Source organism: Pygocentrus nattereri, chromosome 18 (assembly GCF_015220715.1).
Source record: "Pygocentrus nattereri isolate fPygNat1 chromosome 18, fPygNat1.pri, whole genome shotgun sequence".
In the NCBI taxonomy this organism is placed as follows: domain Eukaryota; kingdom Metazoa; phylum Chordata; class Actinopteri; order Characiformes; family Serrasalmidae; genus Pygocentrus; species Pygocentrus nattereri.
Window position 1 is genome coordinate 14,963,169 of NC_051228.1, and position 19,297 is coordinate 14,982,465.

General features: G+C 37.5%; 2 protein-coding genes across 4 annotated transcripts; both read right to left on the minus strand.

Annotated features, from left to right (window-relative positions):
* Positions 1–386: 386 nt before the first annotated feature.
* ddx55 (DEAD (Asp-Glu-Ala-Asp) box polypeptide 55) lies at positions 387–11,398 on the minus strand. 2 transcript variants are annotated; one of them, XM_017693696.2, is made up of 14 exons: positions 11,177–11,398; positions 10,342–10,392; positions 10,151–10,237; positions 8,431–8,522; positions 8,280–8,342; positions 7,284–7,433; positions 6,999–7,188; positions 5,679–5,761; positions 5,403–5,534; positions 3,550–3,642; positions 3,356–3,470; positions 3,071–3,239; positions 2,049–2,338; positions 387–1,840 (listed from the first exon to the last, which is right to left on the minus strand). In XM_017693696.2, the coding sequence occupies exons 1-14, from the start codon at positions 11,282–11,284 to the stop codon at positions 1,658–1,660; spliced, it is 1,806 nt and encodes a 601-aa protein (XP_017549185.1). In that variant the 5' UTR covers positions 11,285–11,398; the 3' UTR covers positions 387–1,657. The 2 variants fall into 2 exon arrangements, with proteins under 2 accessions (XP_017549185.1, XP_017549186.1); XM_017693697.2 differs by lacking the exon at positions 7,284–7,433.
* A 2,120-nt stretch (positions 11,399–13,518) lies between these two features.
* tmed2 (transmembrane p24 trafficking protein 2) lies at positions 13,519–18,206 on the minus strand. Of its 2 annotated transcripts, XM_017693694.2 has the most exons (5): positions 17,840–18,206; positions 17,028–17,220; positions 16,163–16,183; positions 15,034–15,141; positions 13,519–13,925 (listed from the first exon to the last, which is right to left on the minus strand). In XM_017693694.2, the coding sequence occupies exons 1-5, from the start codon at positions 18,017–18,019 to the stop codon at positions 13,801–13,803; spliced, it is 627 nt and encodes a 208-aa protein (XP_017549183.1). In that variant the 5' UTR covers positions 18,020–18,206; the 3' UTR covers positions 13,519–13,800. The 2 variants fall into 2 exon arrangements, with proteins under 2 accessions (XP_017549183.1, XP_017549184.1); XM_017693695.2 differs by lacking the exon at positions 16,163–16,183 and having other exon boundaries at positions 13,522–13,925; positions 17,840–18,194.
* Positions 18,207–19,297: the final 1,091 nt, after the last annotated feature.

Below are 19,297 nucleotides of genomic sequence, written 5' to 3' on the forward strand. Positions count from 1 at the left end.
GTCGTTTTGTAAGATAATTTGGAATGGAAATCACTGCATGGGCACAGGAACACTTCTGAAAACCACTGTCTGTGGACACAGTTTGTGGCTGCATCCGCAAATGCAAGTTCATGCTCTACTATGCAAATAAAAAACATATAAACAGGATCCTGAAATGCTGCCACCTTCTCTGGGCCCGAGCTCATTTAAGATGGACTGATGCAAAGTGGAAAAGTGCCCTGTGGTCCGAAGAATCAAAATGTAAATTTCTTTGCAAATCACGGATGCCACATCCTCGGGGCTAAAGACAAAGTACCATCCGACTTATCAGCACACAGTTCAGAAGCCAGCATCCGTAATGGTATGGAGGTGCATTAGTAACATGACACGGGTATCTTGCACATCTATTGATTTGCACACCAATGCATTGTTTTATTTACATTTTGCAGTGTCCAAACTTTTTGGAAATCAGGCTGAATAAAAAACCATGTACAACATAAAGAGATTACAACAAACAGCAGAAAGATATCTGTTCCTACATATTTTAACATCAGGGAGCTCAGAAGAAAGAAGTAGAGAAATACAAAGAAATAGCAATATTTTGCCAATATTTTCCACAGATATGGAATTATAGAGCCAAAAATGTACATGTACTTGAATAACAAGTACATTTTCTGGAGGGTGCAATGCAGTGACTAGTCAGTTGTACTGGTTCTCTCACAAAGACAAATTAGCATAATTGTGAGCAGTTTCATTTTGCAATGATAAGAATTTGGTTGGTGGTTTAAAGAACAATTGATGGGCAAAAGAAAGAAAAATTTCCTGGCTTTTGAAGTTTGTAACAAGTATTTGGAAAGAGTAGGTGAAATTACAAGTAAAAAGTATGTTTTTCCTCTTAGAAATGGAGTAAAAGTACAAGTTTTCAATAATATTCAAATAAAATAGAAATCTTCTAAAATAATATTTTAGTATAGGAAGGAAGCACACATTACTCAAGTATTTCTCACCCCTGCTGGGATGCATGCAAATGGGTCATGGAGGGCATTTTACTGTTTTAATCTTGAACTTCAACTGGTCATATTCACCAAAACAAATGATTATCTTAAATTTGTTCTTAAGAAAGGTCCTAGGAGAAAGTTTACATTACATTCATAACACATTCTTAAACCACAGAACTTTGCGCTCTTGGGTGTGTGTAGATTCTGTTCTTACCTCAGAACAAATCCCACATAAAGAAAACATTCGGGAATGTCAGCACACTACTTAAGTGGGTTTTAAGAGGAAATTTCTTAAGTGAGGTTGGTGGCTGAGGCCCAGTGTCTTTGAGGCCACAACAAAGCAAAGCTTTTTTTTTTTTTTTTTTTTTTTTTTTAGAAGGAACAAGATCACATCTTAATCCATACACTTAAAAGACTTGTTTAATTCAATATGCCAATCTTAGAGACTGTAATCTACCCTCCTCACATACAGAAATCTGTGACTATTGTGCACAATACAATACACAATAATGGTACCCAGAAGTAACAATAACATATGCATAATCTTAATAAACCTGACTGATTCAGGCCCTATGCTGATACAGCATTTTTATAATTTAAAAAACTGTCTATGAGAGTCTGCAGTGTGGAGAATTCTGGAACAGTTCATGTTTATTTAAAACCAGAGGTTACAATACACTTCATTCATCCTCTGCTTCTGAGCTAGACTCATGAGAGGGTCCTGCTCTTTTATTTTTTGAACTCCCCCTTGCACTCATGTGCTTATCAAAGTCCTCCTCTGTGATTTTTCCCTTCTTGAGCTTCTTCAGTAGACGCGTGTCATTCAAAAGCTCGTTCATGTCTTCGTCGTCCATATCTGATCCCTGCGACCAAAACAGACATGTTAATGAGAAAGTAGCATGTTTTGCATGTTACTTTGTATATATTGGAGCTAACTATCATTTTTGGTGTTAAGAACATTACATACCTCACCTGTATGCATGAAATCCTAACTAAACTGTAAACAAAGATACTTTGCTATGGAATCAATATCTAAATAAATAAAACCTATAGCATATAAATAAAACAAACCTCATTGAACTTCCGTTTGGCAGCAATCTTTCTCCTCTTGTCCTTTTTGGATTTCTGTTTGGACCAGGCTTCGTTCTTGGCAAAGTTCTTCCTGGGTAGTGCCTCCTTTTCTTTCTCCTTTTGCTGTTGTAACATCTTTTGCCTCTGTTTCTCTCGGTTCTTGTCCTTAAAGCGGATTAAGTCTGTGTCTGTCACCTCTTCGAAGTCTGGGAAGATCTTGCCTCTCAACTCAGGCATCTTGGGCATGCGAAGAAGAGCAAAGCCTCGAGCTAAAGATGCAAAGTCCAGGTCTGAATAAGAAACATGAGAAGTATTACAGACATATACACTTTTCCCACAATCTGGTCTGTAGCATATTTTCTATAAAATATTTGATTCTGAAATGTCTCAAAGTCTGTAAATAATATATTCCATTCAGATATCAGATAACCGTAAACTTCTACAATGACAAGTTAATATTTGCATTGTAAATACATATTCAGGGTTAGGAGAACACTGCAGAGCAAGTTTGATCAGATAAGATAAAGATAAAAAAAAAAAACAAAAAAAAAAAAACCCTAACTTTCCCTTTACACCAAAATTGATTTACTGGTCATTCAAGACATATTTGGTCTTTGACCTTTGCTTCTTTAGTTTGGTGCTGCCCCCATGAGGCTTTCATAGCCAGCAATTAAAGAATGCTTGTTTACCATTTATCATTGTGCAAAACATGCCCATTAAAAAATGGATCAAATCCAGGCTTCAAGTTGCTTCCTACAACTGTTTACACATACTTTTGTCCATTTTAAAAGATACTGCATCAGCAACCACATAAGCAAATCTATTTATGATTACATAACAACTTGATTTGAAGCAAGTATGTAATGCAATTTGTACATGGCTGGAGTACATAAGCTCCCATTACTAGTTCTCTACATTAGGCCTGTTGCTTAAGTGCAAAGCTAAAAAGGAAAGCTTCAAACATTTGAAGTAAGGGGAAAATACTTCATATTCATGTAATACAGATAGCAACAGGCACTGACCTTTGATCCGGAATATAAGGCTGCATTCATGTTTAGCGTAGGCCTGGACGTAAGAGACAAACGCCCTCATGCCTCTCTCAAACACGGCCCTGTCTCCAAGCGCCAGAGCCTTCAATTTTGGCAATATGTCCACCACATCCTTCACAGGAGGATATAGCTGGAGCGGACACTGCAGGACCACCGATATTTATGTATTTAGCAGATATACCTTTTTTCCTCTGAATTAGCATAATTATTTATTTACTCCCCAACTGTATGTGTAAATGAAGCAAGTTCCTTCCTTACTTTTTGATTTATAGACAAGAAATTAACATAAGATTCCTCCATCGGGAGCAGAAAGACTAGTGCGCTGCCTCGGTTCCCAATACGAGCGGTTCGGCCACACCGATGCACGAAGGAACTGATGAAAAGAGCTTGCAGTTATCTACTAAGTACAACAGGTGGTCATGCAAAAATGAATTTAGTTCTGGTCACCTTACCTTGCGCTGCTAGGTGGGTCATACTGGAGCACCCAGTTAACATCTGGAATGTCAATGCCTCTTGCCATCACATCAGTGCAAACAAGTATCCCACTGAAAAGGACACATATTACCATCACATTTGGAAGAAATACTTCAAATATGCTACCACTGCTAATAATAATAATAAAAAAAAAAAAACACGTGTGTGAAGTATGGCTATAAAAGGTGAATCCACAAATTTCTCAAAATTTAGATAATTGAGAAAGTCTTTCTGAATGCTGTATTTAGAGACAGCATATCAGTATAAAGGGATAACAGGCCAATGCAATCAGAAAATGCTGGACTGTCTTTGTCCTTTACCAACTTTGGGTGCTATACCAATTCCTTCCTTTAAACTTGCCCTTGCCCACTTCAACTCACCAATCAGCTCTGCACCATATCTATGTTTCACATGTGGCCACTCATGATGAAGGGGAGGACAGGACAGTGAGGAGCATATTATTCAAATGGAACACACTCAACCATCCAAACTTTATACTGTTTACTTACATGGCTTATAAATAGCCATTATTTATTATCTGCCATTATTTTTGGGTCTGTAAATGAACAAAAGTTCTGCTGCCAAAATTGACACTGGTATTCACCTGACCCCTCACAGAGACTGGTCCTTAAGATTGGCGCTGGGAATTAACCCGAGGGGAAAATGATGAGGCCAAGTGGATGATGGCTTTTTAAACCGGTATTGAAATGGGTGGCTACCCTAAAATAGCACACACTCACATCATTAGCTGTGTACTTCTTCCTGTGGAGTAGTAGAGTGTTTGAGTAGTTTTAGCATGACTTTGATACCCTAGGTTTCAATATCTTTATTAGAAAAAAAATTGTAATGTGCTAACTTCCAGCAGCACTGTAGGCAAACCATCTCAGATTTCTTTACAGTGGTATTGCTAAGAACCAGATGTCATGATGTACACAGCACAAATTTATCCATTTACTCTCCAAAATAACCAGTGAACCTATGATTGTCTGAGTTTTTATATGCAATGTTTATGATGGTAAAATAGCAGTACATCTGATAAGATCTCATTTCTTTGGATATTATTTTGCCTTACAAAACCCTGCATTTAAAAACATGTTTTAGGCTTCATCTCAAAACTATAAGGCACTGTGATTACAATCACGTAAAGTAATACATTTCTGTGAGGTGTTTAACTCTAGCTAGCTAGTTTAACTAACTAGTCTGGGCCCAAAGTCATCTTAGTGTTAAGAAAATCTTAAAAAGGCCCAGATCATGGAAAAGCAACATTTCCTCACTTCTGTAAATCATTGTGTCACAAAATCAAATATATTTACATATATTCTCCTACTCAGTCTCGAGCAGTTTAGCACTGCCCATTTACAGTCAAGTTATAAGCAGTTAGGATTACTTTTTGAATGAGGCACAATATAGAAAATGCAATCAGATAAATATATCAGTCTTAAAAGGCACAGTAAAAAAAAAGCCTATTTAATTCTAGGGTATAAGGAGAGGTTGGCAAATAGTCATGAATTATAAAAATGAATTAAAACTGGTTTTGGTACATAAAAACACACAAACATAAGTGGAGCTTATAAAATTAAATACATGACATGTAGGATATGGGCCGCACAAAGAGTGTGCTCTTCAATTTAAAAATCAACTTTGTGCAGACATGCTTTTGGTTGTTTTGTTTACATCCTAATGAGTGAATTGTGCAGAAATATTAATATTAAAAATAATTGGAATTCACCTTTAACAATTCTTTTGATAAGTCTGAAAGTGCCTTTCAACACTAGTAAGCAGTTAAAGCAAGGAAACGTCAAGTCTCAGGAAACAGCAAAGTGCCATTTACCTCCTCAGCTCCCGAAACTCGGAGAAGATTTTGTTTCGCTTGTCCTTCATCTTGCCGTGGATGCAAAGAACCGTGACATTTTTGACCAAGACTTCCAGGGCTTTGCCAAAATACTCTACGCAAGCACATGTGCTGTGGAAACAAACAAAGAAAAAACCAGAGTGGACGATGTGTCCTTCCTTCTAAACAAACTCTGCTTTGCACTAATTTTAAGACAGCTCTTTAAAGTGGAAGGTTTTAAGTGTATTTCATATATTATATATTAGTGTATATTACCTGAAAAAGACAAGCTGCTTCTCATGCTTGTGTTGTCTCAGAAAGGCCACCAGTGTGTTAAACTTATCTTCTGTTCTACAGATCTGCAGAAATACAAACAAGATCAAAGGAAATCATCAGGGGCAATAAATTAGGCTACTACACATTTAGAGCTGGATTCCTGTAATTTGCCAAGAAAGAGGTAGGTGAAAAATTTGAGGAAAAAAACTGAATGGAGAAATGAGGGTTGAAACATAATGAGTGAAGATGCTTCCAGACAGTTGAACTGCATGATGAAGTTAAGCAATTAGCATCTCACCATGCTCCGTGGCATATAAAAAAAAAAAAGACAAACAGGCAAAGTTAACCTTGCACTTAGACGTTTTCCTCAAGATGCCAAGAGGAAAAGATCTAAGTGACTTTGAATGAAGGTTCATTACTGGGGCACAGGCGCTTTAGTCACAAAGACTGCTGAAACAGGAAACTGTGACTATAAAAACTCTGACTAACTGCCTTTACATCTAAAGGAATAAAAATGTCAGTGCAGGATGTAATCAGACTGTCAGCAAGGACAGTCCATCAGCAACTAAATGTTATAGTATAGTAGGAATATTATAAGCCAGGGTCAATGCACAGTCCTCAAAAAGACAAATGCACATTTGAAAGTTCAGTGGTGCTAAAACCATAAAGAGGTGTGGGGGGAAAAGTGATAGTCACATTAATCATACTTCACAACATTCTTCCCAAGTGAGCGAGTACATGTGTGGTATACAACAAGAGAGGAATACAAGCCTGAATGCCTGAGCCATACAATGAGAGGGTCTGCTGGCCATGTTATGCATTTTGCTGGCATGGTTTGGGTACACTGGTCCCCTTAGAGTGAGGGGGTGCTGCAAATCAATACATAGCTATTCTGACTGATCACTTCTCACATGATAAAGCATTTGCATCTTGATGTAGGTGTAGTCTCCTGCAGGATGATAATGCACAGTATCCACAGTAGTTTGATCAGGATGAAATAAATCTAAATGACATGAATACACCTAATTTATGTAAATCATATGCTATGGCCTTGAAAAATCACCAGATCCCAACTGAACACCTGTGGAACATTCAAGACAATAAAGATAAAATATTTGCAATTCACATAACCACAGTAATTTGCAATGTGTAAAAGCTAGCCATGCAGCATTCTACATAAGTTACGCAGCAATGCAGTAGCAAAGTTTAAGACAGCAGTTCAGTGTTTCAGAACTCAATGTTCACAGTGTGCAAAGTCACCCTTAAAGCATTCAGTGGCATATAGTGCATGTAAATGAAGATGACCAACATTCTACTCACTGTGTAGTAATTACTCAGTCTCGCCGGGGTCTTCTGTACACTAGAAGCTGCAACGCCTTTCTCTTTCACAGTGATGCGAACAGGGTTGCGGAGGCCAGCCCTCACCAGCTTCTCCAGCTCCTGAGTCTGTGTGGCTGAGAAAAGTCCTGTGCGCCTCTGCTTGGGCAAATACCCTAAGATAGTATTCAGACTGGAAGCACACAGAGCAAAAAAGGATGATGAGAGAAGATGGACCTTCTGACTGTTCCACAGTTATGTTGTGCCACATGTGAAGTTAAAGGGAACCTTGCTTCAAAGCCCATGTCCAGTAACCTGTCTGCCTCATCTAGAACTAATACATCCAAAGCCTTCACACAGCTAGCCAGGTCAAGCCCATCAGCTTTCCTCCTGAACATATCCTCCAGCCGCCCAGGTGTTCCAATCATGATGTTTGCACTACAACCAAAGAACACATCGCATTTACTTATATTATACAAAATTAAAGGGCCCATATCTTGTTTCCTATATCTATAAAATTTGTATGATTCTATTAATCTAAAACAGTCACAATTCATTTTAAAAGACCATTTTCCAGCCTCTCTTTATCCCTCAGAAAAAGTTGTGTTACTGAGCCATGAAGACAAACATCCATCCATCCATTTACTAAGCCGCTTCTCTGTCAGGGTCGGGGTGGGTGGAGGTTGTCGCCAGTCCATCGCATGGCAGACAGACAGACACAGACAGTCACTCACACCCAGGGGCAATTTAGCATATCCGATTGGCCTGACTGCATGTCGGACTGTGGGAGGAAACCGGAGAACCCAGAGGAAACCCACACAGACACGGGGAGAACATGCAAACTCCATACAGAGAGGACCCCGGTCACCCGGCAGGGGAATCAAACCCAGGCCCTCCTCGCTGTGAGGCGACAGTGCTACCCACCGTGCCACCGTATGAAGACAAACATTTATAAATAAGGCCTGGTATTGGAACCGCATTGAAAAATGAGTCCAGAAGCACTCCTTAAAATGTCTGCATTAATGGGTTGGAGCAGCTGTATTGTGATTTACGCAAATATGTTTGTGACATCACACAAACAACACAATACAAAAGGGCTATTTTTGAACATTATTTTCCCTATATGTAAAGGGAAGTGACCGGTAGGTTTTGAAACTCCAACATACTACATCAAACTATTACTATAAAAAAAAAAAACAAGTAAATATAGATTTTTCATGATATGAGCCCTTTAAGTCACTGTGACCTTAAAATCAAAAGGTCTTTCAGCCAGTCATTACCTACCCATGAGTCTTGAACTTCTCTACATCTTCAATGGGGTTGCTTCCACCAATCAAAAGAATCTGTCTGTAATAAAACCACATTAGTTTTTCTTTGCATTACCTGCAAATCGTATTTTAAATTACAGTACATAGTTCAACCTGATCATACTAACCTGAACTGAGGAAACTCTTCAAGAAATTGGCCCATAACTTCACTAATCTGTATTGCCAGTTCTCGTGTTGGTGTGATGATCAAAGCACCAACCTACAATGATAAAGCATTTTACCTAGTTATAATGAAAATATATATTTGTAACATTCATAAAATTGGTGTTAGACAGATATGAATACAGTAATAGTATCAGGGCAGATACTGGCACCTAAATGCAGCATCAGTCTCGGATACACGGATATCAACACCACAAAGCAATTTCTAACGTACATGTGTGCTACTGAGTGATGCATGCATGTATGCCAGTAGATGGAACACATTAAATTCCAACATGTCGGTGGTGAGGGTTGACAAAGAGCAGTAAAAATGCTCATGGCAAAGTGTGTAAGGCCAAGATATCATGAAAAGGCAAGAGTAAGGGGTGATATGCTGGTTAGAAGTGTATCAGTTTCACCGGAATGCCACAAAATAAAAACGAAAAAAAATACGCTGCATTATTGCACTGCAAGATATTCCTCGATTTCAATTAGTTTCAAAAAGCAACTGAATATGCATGTTATACATCAGTTATCCTAATATTATTTTGCCAGCAATAGTCTGGTGGTCAGAAACTGAGTAGCTAATGGCTGACAAATTGTGCATGACAACAGATGGCGGCTTATACAATGACCTATAAAGTAGGTAGTCAGTGAGTGAACGTTCGAAATAATGTGTAAGGTGAATGTATAAAAAGTACACATACGAAGGCAGTGTACCAGTGCTGACAGTAGTGCACTGTATTTCCAAAAGTATTCGCTGTTTGCCTTCACATGCATATGAACTTGAGTGACATCCTATTCTTAATCCATAGGGTTTAATATGATATTGGCTGACCCTCTGCAGCTATAACAGCTTCAACTCTTCTGGGAAGGCTTTCCACAAGGTTTAAGAGTGTGTTTATAGGAACGGGAAGTGCAGTTGTGAGGTCAGACACTAATGATTGATGAGAAGGCCTGGCTCGCAGTCTCCACTCTAATTCATTCCAAAAGTGTTCTATCAGGTTGAGGTCAAGTCTCTGTGCAGGCTAGTTAAATTGTTCCATACCAAACTCATTCATCCATGTCTTTATGGACCTTGCTTTGTGCACTGGTGCGCAGTCATGTTGGAACAGGAAGAGGCCATCCCAAAACTGATCCCACAAAGCTGGGAGCATGAAATTGTCCAAAATCTCTTGGTGCTGAAGCATTAAGAGTTCCTTTCACTGGAACTAAGGGGCCGAGCCAAACTCCTGAAAAACCAACTCCACACCATAAACCCCCCTCCACCAAACTTTACACTTGGCGCACGATGCAGTCAGACAAGGTTTTCCTGGCAACCGCCAAACCCAGACTGGTCCATCGGATTGCCAGACGGAGAAACGTGAATGTTTGTAGAAGCAGTCTGCACACCTAGGTGCTTGGCTTTATACACCTGTGGCCACGGAAGTGATTGGAACACCTGAATTGAATGATTTGGATGGGTGAATGAAATGGAAATACGTTGTATCTATTGCAATGGTCACCAAAAAGATGGTCACCTTAAGAGCTACATTCTTGCAGAGTTCATCTACAGCCTAAATCAAACACACCTGATAAAAACCATAAAGTGGAAAGATCAAATGTGTTCAGTCCGAGCTGGAAGCAAACTCCAGGAGGAGAGTTGATGACCACTTATCTATAGTTTCTGATTGCCTGCTCACTTACTTGCATTTTCTTCAGCTTTTCTTCACGTTTTAAAAGAATCTCTAGGACAGGGATTACAAAAGCAAGAGTTTTCCCACTACCAGTCACCTGCAAGATAGTGAGTTGATTCTGATAAGTGTGAAATTGTGTTCATTATTTTATTAATCTAAATTATTCATGTTAGGAAAAATAACAGAAAGTGATGTCCTTACCGCTTCAGCAGCAACATCTTTGTTGTTCATAAACAGAGGGATGCAGGCAGACTGAAATTAGAATCACTTGATTAGATTAACCCTTGTGTTCACAAGTCAGTTACATTATTAATGTTTGCAGGTCAATTTCGATTCAGCATGGTTAAACCAACTCAAACAGTCCTAGATCATGCTACTTCACAATTTCATTTAAACCTACTTTCCAAATACTTACTCATCAACTTGGAGACTAATTTATTTTGTTTTAATTTTCTGTTCATAATTTCCTTAATTACCCTAAAAAGGGACATTTGTTGTCATAACAAAACACATTTTAAAAGATTTTATGGGTTTGGATTGCTATTTTGCATGTAGGAGCCATATGTTCTACTGGATTCTCTTTCTAACATGTTAGGTTCCTATGTCACAGATATTTTATTAGTGTTGATAACATCAAATTATTGAACTGTCATGGGTCAAAACTGTTACAAATGAAACTTTCAAATTGTAATAAACTCTATCTGCACTGTATTTCTGCATTGTGAGCTCCAGGATCAAATTTGACCCTGAATGTTGTGGAGACATTCATATTGGTTATCTTAATTTTTACGCATTTGTATCACGCCTGTTAACGAAGTCAAGTTTCATAACAAAATAGTCTACGATATTTTAATTAAGCGTAATAGTATTTTAAAGATATTAAAACCTGAAAACGGCCAGATTTGACCCAGAAAAGAACAGGAATCTTAACATGAACTAGTCTGACTAACTAGTTTAGTGAACTAGCTCCAGTACAGCTCAGTACAGAGTGGTGAGAACATGTGAGAGTAGTTGCCATGAAATATTCGTTCACTACCTGAACTGGAGTCATATAAGTAAATCCCAGTTTTTTCAGAGTCGATGACATGCCGTCATGAAGCTTCACGGGTAAGCTGTTCCATTTCCCATCTGTTATGTTCTCCATGGTTTTCACTTTGGAATTTCTGTCTCACCAAACTCCCATGCCTGAAGACGTTTCTGTGCAACAGAATATGCGGTCCGACTGGAAACCGGAGGCATCAATCGTACGACGTTTCTGCGTTCCTGTAATTGGAGACTGTAGAGCCATTTTTAAATGACATTAAATCGGTTTTCAGTATTGGGGCGTTAAATGATCGAGTATTGCTTGATTTTTACTATGACAACGCTGACTTTAATTAAAGGAGAAATCCGGCTTTTTATGTCATTGAGATGTGTAAAAAATGATTCAAGGCATTTTGACTTGAAATGGTTAATTTAAGAGAAATTTACCGACTAAGAATGTCTTTACAACACATTTAAAAAATATGTTAAGAGCAATGTCTTCAAAACTATCTTAAAGCATGTCGCAGGTTTCGGGCGCTGTGAACTATTGGCCTTTTCTGGAAAAAAAAGGAAAAGCTCTCCTAAGGTAAACGCTTATGAAGGATCTTTAGACAAACACCAAGTGGATTTAAAAGCGTTTTTAAATCCAGTTCTTGTAATTAATGCATTAATTAATGAAAACGAATTTCAAATGTTGAAGAAGTTGAATTTCTTTTCTCAAGAAAATTGTTTCTGTATGTCGGCTAGGGGCTACCCTCTGGCTTAACTTTAATAACTACGTGTTATGAAAAGTTGTAGTTACAGTTTAAGAGGTTTTTACAGTCCAAGTGTCTGAAACGAACAACTAAGAAAGAAACGAACATTCTTAAGAAGCTTTAAGAATCATGATTTATCTTAAGTATGTAATTTTTCAAAATTATTCATATTTCTTTAAGTTAAAAGACACTTCATGAAGCTTTTGTTTCTCAAGACACTTTGAAGTGTCTCTAGAAAAAAGCATTTCACGTCAAACCACTCAGAACTACGTTGTTTACATTTTAATATAAGGGAATTCCTTATATTCCACAGTCTGGAATTCCTAGGTACTGACTGTGAATGGCTGCAGCTTAATCACTGGGTTGTTAGACATGTACAGTGGCAGATCTATCCCAGTGCTCTGTACTGCTACGAGGTAAAAAAAAAAAAAAAAAAGCCACAAACTTAAAGTAAATTATGGAATGACTGTTAAAAGCTTCAAATGTCTATTTAATCTAGAAGAGCCCAAAAAATGTTCACCCAAATCAGCATTATCTTAGGGCTAACAAACAACTAGAACCCCATAGAGATGCAGAAATTAGCGTTATTGTAGAGATTTTTTCCCCTCCACGTTTTGACGTTTATATTCCAAATTGAAGGCCTGGCTGTAACAGTTTACAACTGCATCTTATTATGTTGCAAATATGTTAAATTCCCATTTAACAGACACAAACTAAGGCATGGGCTAAGTTTATGTTAAAGTAATGTGAAAATAAGCTTGCCTGGACTTACTAGTCTTTAAAAAGAACAAAGAATTAAACCTCAAAGACAAATGCAAACATTTTGTTGGATAATTTTTTTTTCGATCATTTATAAAGTGCTCTTCTTCAATCTAAATCCTGTGTCAAATCATTTAATTTCTGAAAAATTTGTAGGTCTTTACAGAAAACTAAAACACAGTAAAACTAGAACATGATAGTCCACAATTAAGATTCATGACTTTCTCCATTATGTATTATGCAGACCCAACAGGAGGAAAAAAAATACATAAACATTTTAAAGAATGTGTTTTATTAAACATGAGCATTCTACTTTACATTTTGTACAGTTGTTACCATCAACTGTGCAGTAGTCTTTGCCAAATTTCTCTCTGTATAGCACATACACACAAGAAGTAATGTCCATACAGAGATAAAATAGTACAAAAGTACATAAATTACTCCCCAGTTCTATTTAACAAAAATGAACAAACTGACAAAATGGATATCCCAGCTACATGTCTGAAAATATACTAAAGCTGTTTTGATACATAAATGTAGGCTTGCTGAAAATGCTTTAGTTATGTGCCAAACGTTTTGGGATTGCACTCAAAAAGGCAAAAGAAACATTGACCACAGAGGTTGCATTGATAGTCAACAGCCAGACCGTTCAATGCACACTTGGTTTTTCATTTCAAATCAGTGACTGAACTATTTCTCACCTTATGAAATTTACATCATACATAATGTAAACCATTCTTTACATTCTCAGAAGAACAGCCAAGTACAATATCTTTACTACATAACTAATATTTTAATCGTGTGGATTCTGTGAAATAATAAACACCGGGCCGGCGGGGGGGGGGGGGGGGGGGGGGGGGGATGTTGGGGGTGTCAGTTCTACAAAATAAAGTGATTACATAGAAAGAATCAGGGCTTAAAAGAAATTAAAAGTGAACCCAAAAGATCTGTCTGAAAGGTCATCGCTTCTCAAATCAAATATATGGAAACATTTAGAGATGTAAAGATAAAAGGTAGAAACTGTATGAATGAAAATGAGGGCTCTTCTGTAGTTTGATGAGGCTGGATATCCAATCTTTAGAGTAGTAAATGGCTGGTTTGAAGGAGCAAAAGGAAGCGTATTTTACACGACTCTCCGTACTTCAAAAAATCTCTTCAGGTAGTAAATCTGTCCCAGGGTCATGGCAACAAGGACCAATGCTTCGAAGAATGACCACAGCACCACCCTGCTGTTAGTGTTGTCATTGACTAGAAGAGAGAGGCAAGCAAAATGTAACTTGTACAGAAAACTTCAGTTTTCAATGTTTGCAGAGAAGAAAAAAAAAGATTAAAAGTAATAGATTCCATACAGTACTGTGGCTTTTTGCAGCATGAGTTTTGAGCTCACCAGTCAAATTGCATGTTTGTTATGTTGATTTTCTAAGTAAAAAGAAGTTAACACATCCTCTATAGAGAACACATTTCTGCACATTTAATGCATAACTGTTTATTTGCTGTAACACAAAGAGGGGAAAGAAAAAAAAATGTGACCCTGTGCAAAGTTTTGGCACATTTTATATTTTTTGTTTTTGCCCCATAATGTTAACCATAGCAAATAAATGAATTTTGGCACTAAAATATTTGTATTCACTTAAGTCATTTTCATACTTAGAAAATCAATCAAAATATGTACTTGGACTGGGGTATTCAAACTTTTGCATACATCTATAAATGTTATTACAAATGGAGTAATCTATCAATTACTTCAACAATCAATTGAGTAATCAAAGTTACAAAGAGGCCAAATTAAGGATACACCAAAATTTTGGCCACCAAAAAAGTTCAGCTATGAATAAATGATCAAAAACAAGAAAATTTTGACTCAATTGAGGTTTAACAGGCAAAAGGAAGACACATTCTAACATTTTACAAAGAATTTAAGTGGTAATGAAAATAATAAATATGCCTTAGAAACACATTGTTCTTTTTCTGCATTGGTCAGTGCAAATGTGTTTAAACAATTTGAGCAACAGCAGGTTTTGGCTTTGGCCAAGATTTATTTTTTTCTTCAGTGCATCACTAGGCCAAACAATGAAAACACACTTCACTACAGAAACAAACAAGGATGCCTTTAAAATAAAAAAAAATAAAACATTTTAAAGCAAGTAAACAGGAACATTTATCATGGCCTGCTTCTTATTGTAAGAGTAAGTAGGAGAATTTAACTGCCAAATAATCACTGCAGATTCCCTGAGATTCCCTTTTTTTTTTTAATCAAATGCTCATAATACATGTGATACATGCAGTCTTTACAACAGTACACAGTGTGAGATTATAAGTATGTGGTTTTGTAAGTCAGTTAAGATAACAGACTTACTTGCTCTGTGTATTCTTTCCCGGACCTCCATGTACTCCTGCTCGTGCTTCACAGCTGTCATTGCTACCGCCAATTCATTGATCATCTCTTCCAGCTTGTTCTGGTGAGCTTAATGAGAAAGAATTAATTGAAGTAATTAGACAATACATAGAATATGCAAAGTGCAAATAAAACTTATTAAAAAGGTAATACATGAAAGTGGACTACTGTTTTATCAACTAGGCTAACAGTTCAAATTGAGCTTTTGCAAGCGCAAGTTATGCATGCAAGAGAGCCGTTAATAGTTAATCACATATATAAGGTGCATTTGTTCATACTGGTGTTATTATTGTGTGTTTGGTATAAACGACATGCATAAAACTCTTGCCAAACAACTCGCTGTGCACACTGATCATGTACATAATTCCAAACCTAGAAATGCTTTCTCTGCACTGTGCTGCTGTTAGATACTGTTTTTCTCAACGCAATGCAACAGGCAACACTACTGTCATTATCAAATACAAACCGAACCATGGCACAATCTAAAGTTAAAAGGGAATTACACCGATTTTTCTAATTGTCAGCATAATTCAATCATTGAGATGTAATCAAAGTCATTCAGAGTGGTTGGATGTGAGATGGTGCACAGTAGAGAAAAACTTCAATGACCCTTCTTTTTTTAACAGCGATGATCACAATGTCCATAATGTACTTTTTTGTATTTGTCATGTAAAATCCAAAATGACCAGTGAAACTACATCTTTTGAGTTTTTACTTGTGATGTTTATAATGGTATCATGATGATAACTCTCTACAGCTATTTTGCCTTACAAAATCTTGCTTTTCTCTGTTCAGCACATCATATTTTAAACTGTGTTTTAAGCCAAAAGCTTCACAAAATAATCTTGATACAATTTCTTATAATCAGGCAGCATATTCGTAACCATTTCACGTAATAGTTAAGCTTTCAGAGGCACTTTAGATGACAGTTTTCCATCACTACCACTGTGAGTTTTTCTAGAATGAAGCCATTTCACATCAGAACACTTTAAATGCCATGCAGACATTTTTGAAAAATCAGTGGAATTTCCCTTTAAGCTAATCTTTACATATGTTAAAAAAAGAGCTTCTTTATGCTGCCTAGGCCTACCATCCCAGCTGTCACCACCGCCTAAAAGGGAGGAAGTTACAGTTATGGCAAAGAAAATAGGGTTAATTAAACTTCATAATGGAAAAAAAAAATTCCTTTTGTGGTAATAATAATAATAATAATAATAATCATAATAATGATAACAAAGAAGAAGCACAATTCAGTTACAAAGTGTTTTAATAACCCAAAGACACAAACAATGGCTTTTTAAAAAAGCCCTATAAACAGAATGTAAATGTAAAGGTGACCTTGATATATGAACACTACCTAACTAGTTGAAAGATCCAAGATCATAGAAAACATAATCTTTTCTGTTTTTAAACAAACAAAAAAAGAAGTCTGATGTAGCATGTAAACATTGCTAAAGATTGACAATGTTCCAATGACTGCTTAGCCCATATATATATAAACTAAGCTGCAAAAACAGCCCATTTTCAATTTATGTTTTTGCGATGTCACACAACCACCTATTCAGCATACAACAGTTTAGCCCCACCATTTCACACTGATGTTATAAGGAGTGTTTCATACCAGATTGCTCTTTGGCTGCCTTGTATTTTGCTGCATCCAATCAGCTCTGTTGTATTTACATATTTCAGTCTTAAAGACATAGTAAGAAGAATAGCCTGTTTAATTCTAAGGAATAAAGCGAGTTTTGACACAAACCCACACAAATGTCATACATGACCCTCAGAAAGAAAAAAAAACATTGAAATATATGAAAAATGCATTAGCCCCTTCAATAAATAGAATTCTGGATGAAAACTAGCCCAGCTCACTAACCCTATATTCTGACCATATGGAACAAGAGGACAAAACAGCGCACCCATGCCCTTTCATTTCAACTGCGAACGAGCAAACTCACCTTCCGTCTCCATGTCTTGATCCTTAGGCGCTTCGCCTATGTCGATGGTAAACATCACGATTTTGGGGGTCATGGTGGACATCTTGTTGCTGAAGCAAAATTTATAGGTTCCATCCATATGGGCGGCAACAGAGTACTTTCCACTGGACTCACGGTCTCCTTTATAAATTTGCTTTCCATCTGGCCCTGTTATCTGCAAAGGTTTTACAATGAATTAGGCAGAATACATTCATTAACAGACAGGTGTAAAAGCCAAGCAGGCTGGGGGAATACTGCATGTCAGTTGGATGCCTCTCAAATATACTTGAGTATATGCTACTCTTTTGTATGCTTGAAACGTTAAAATCCGTCCCTATATGTATTTTAGTACGCGCAACAGTGTAAATGTAACTTCTATCCATCTCTGTTCTGTTTTGTGTAAACTGCTTTATCCCCTTTGCAGCTCAGTAATTGTTGCAAAACAAGCTGTTTACACATATACAGTGTGAGATGAGTGAAAAGTAGAGAAATATCAGAAAGCACAGAGAATAACTGGATGTTTTGACCAAGTGTCATACAAAAGACTAGGATAAAATAATACAGTACCAGAACAGCAATTCCATCAGCACGTCTGCTAAAGCTATTGTGATGGTTTCATCTGGGTATTTCAACCAGTGAGCACTGCTGCTGTGGGGCCGTAACTGACCGTCTATTAATGTTTTAAATGAGCTTCTCCGGCTTTCCCACTTTCAGAGCAGCCAAGCTAAGCCAGTTACTCGACATTTAAAAGCATAAAAGCAGACATTTTTGCGTGTGAAATTCAGAGCCCTCACCTCCACGTCAATGTCCAGGAATCCTCCCTCGGCCACCTCGAACATGAGGCCCATCTTGGTGCCCGAGTTCACGCGCTCGAAGAAACACTCCTCGGCGTGCGCGTCTATGCTAACGAAGTAGCCGGACGCCGTGGCCACCATGACGGCGAGGAGAAGGACAATCTCCGAGCATGTAAACATCCTCCTAGCGCCGGCGTCACCACCACCATGAAGAGCGAACTATGGAGGCGAAGATTTTCGTCAAGGCTGGTTTAAGTTGAACGACGAGCTTTACTGGTACTGCCACGTAAAAGCTTGTGACGGAAAGCGGGTAGGTACAAACATAGCGCTGATACGCGAATGCGAAATTACAACCTAGCGCTTCAGGGATGCAGGTCAGTGGTGAAAGGTGAAAGGTAGTGATGAGCGCGACAGATAACCTACCGTTCTTTTCGATCTGCTACCGAGGAATACCAAGGCTAATATTCCGAAACCTATAGAGCCCTTAAGGTGACATGGGAGTTATTTTTTTAAAAGACGTGGCCATGAATTACTATACTGCGGTACTAAAGCTTTTCAGTTTATTTAAATTCTAACTGTATTTTTTCTGATTTAGTCTTTTCTTTTTTCCGCTGTTAATGTTTAACAAAGAAATTCAGGTTGATGTGTGAATGTTGATCTTTTATTTCCAAAACACAAAAGAAATTACTGTATTGAGGCTATGAATGAATATATTTTGGCCATGAGATGTGAGAGACTTAACTCGTGGCCTCAATATATTCATTGATGGCCTCAATATAGTCCTTCCTTTGGTGTTTTGGAAATAAAAGCTCAACATTCACATATTCACAAATATAGTAATCTGTGTGGCTTTGGTATGTTAATAAGGCTACTCCTTCTAAAAACACTAATAATAATAATCATGTCATCTTGGGGTCCCCATAGTACTTTAAAAAGCCTTTTATGTATATAAAAACTGGGGGTCTGTGGTGAAAATCAGTAAATGTGAACATCCACCCATCCATCCATTTTCCAAGCCGCTACTCCGTCAGGGTCGCGGGGGGTGCTGGAGCCTATCCCAGCAGTCATCGGGCGGAAGGCAGGATGTAAATGTGAACATTAAATATTTTAATTTGAGATTCATTAAAACTTGCTGCTGAGTGGAGTGAAATAACCTGAAAATGGAAGATCATATGAAGTTTTCACTCCCTCTCATGTGTCTTTTTTTGAGAAGTAGTGCTGATATCACACATTTATTTGCTGCAATTCTCTCTCTGTCTTCTTTCAAAGACGCATTCAGTTTCATGAAAATATCAGTATTCAGTAATTGCGTAAAGAAAACACACAAATAATAATTATAATCTAATAGTAATCATCTTATTTACATGAAACTAAGTAAATGTTACCCCCTTTCTGCTTCTGCTGTAAAAATGCGTTTTATTGCACCGTTCTCTATTTTAATGTTCTCAAATGCCCTAT

Excerpts from the sequence above, each read along its gene's own strand:
- ddx55 (XM_017693696.2), bottom strand. The coding sequence starts at position 11,284 with ATGGAGAACATAACAGATGGGAAATGGAACAGCTTACCCGTGAAGCTT. Across the intron at positions 3,471-3,549 it reads GACCCACCTAGCAGCGCAAG|TTCCTTCGTGCATCGGTGTG; the intron begins GTAAGGTGACCA and ends TCTTTTCATCAG. Across the intron at positions 2,339-3,070 it reads CCTTATATTCCGGATCAAAG|ACCTGGACTTTGCATCTTTA; the intron begins GTCAGTGCCTGT and ends TTTCTTATTCAG.
- tmed2 (XM_017693694.2), bottom strand. The coding sequence starts at position 18,019 with ATGTTTACATGCTCGGAGATTGTCCTTCTCCTCGCCGTCATGGTGGCC. Across the intron at positions 17,221-17,839 it reads TCCTGGACATTGACGTGGAG|ATAACAGGGCCAGATGGAAA; the intron begins GTGAGGGCTCTG and ends AAACCTTTGCAG. Across the intron at positions 13,926-15,033 it reads GGAAAGAATACACAGAGCAA|TCAATGACAACACTAACAGC; the intron begins GTAAGTCTGTTA and ends TCTCTCTTCTAG.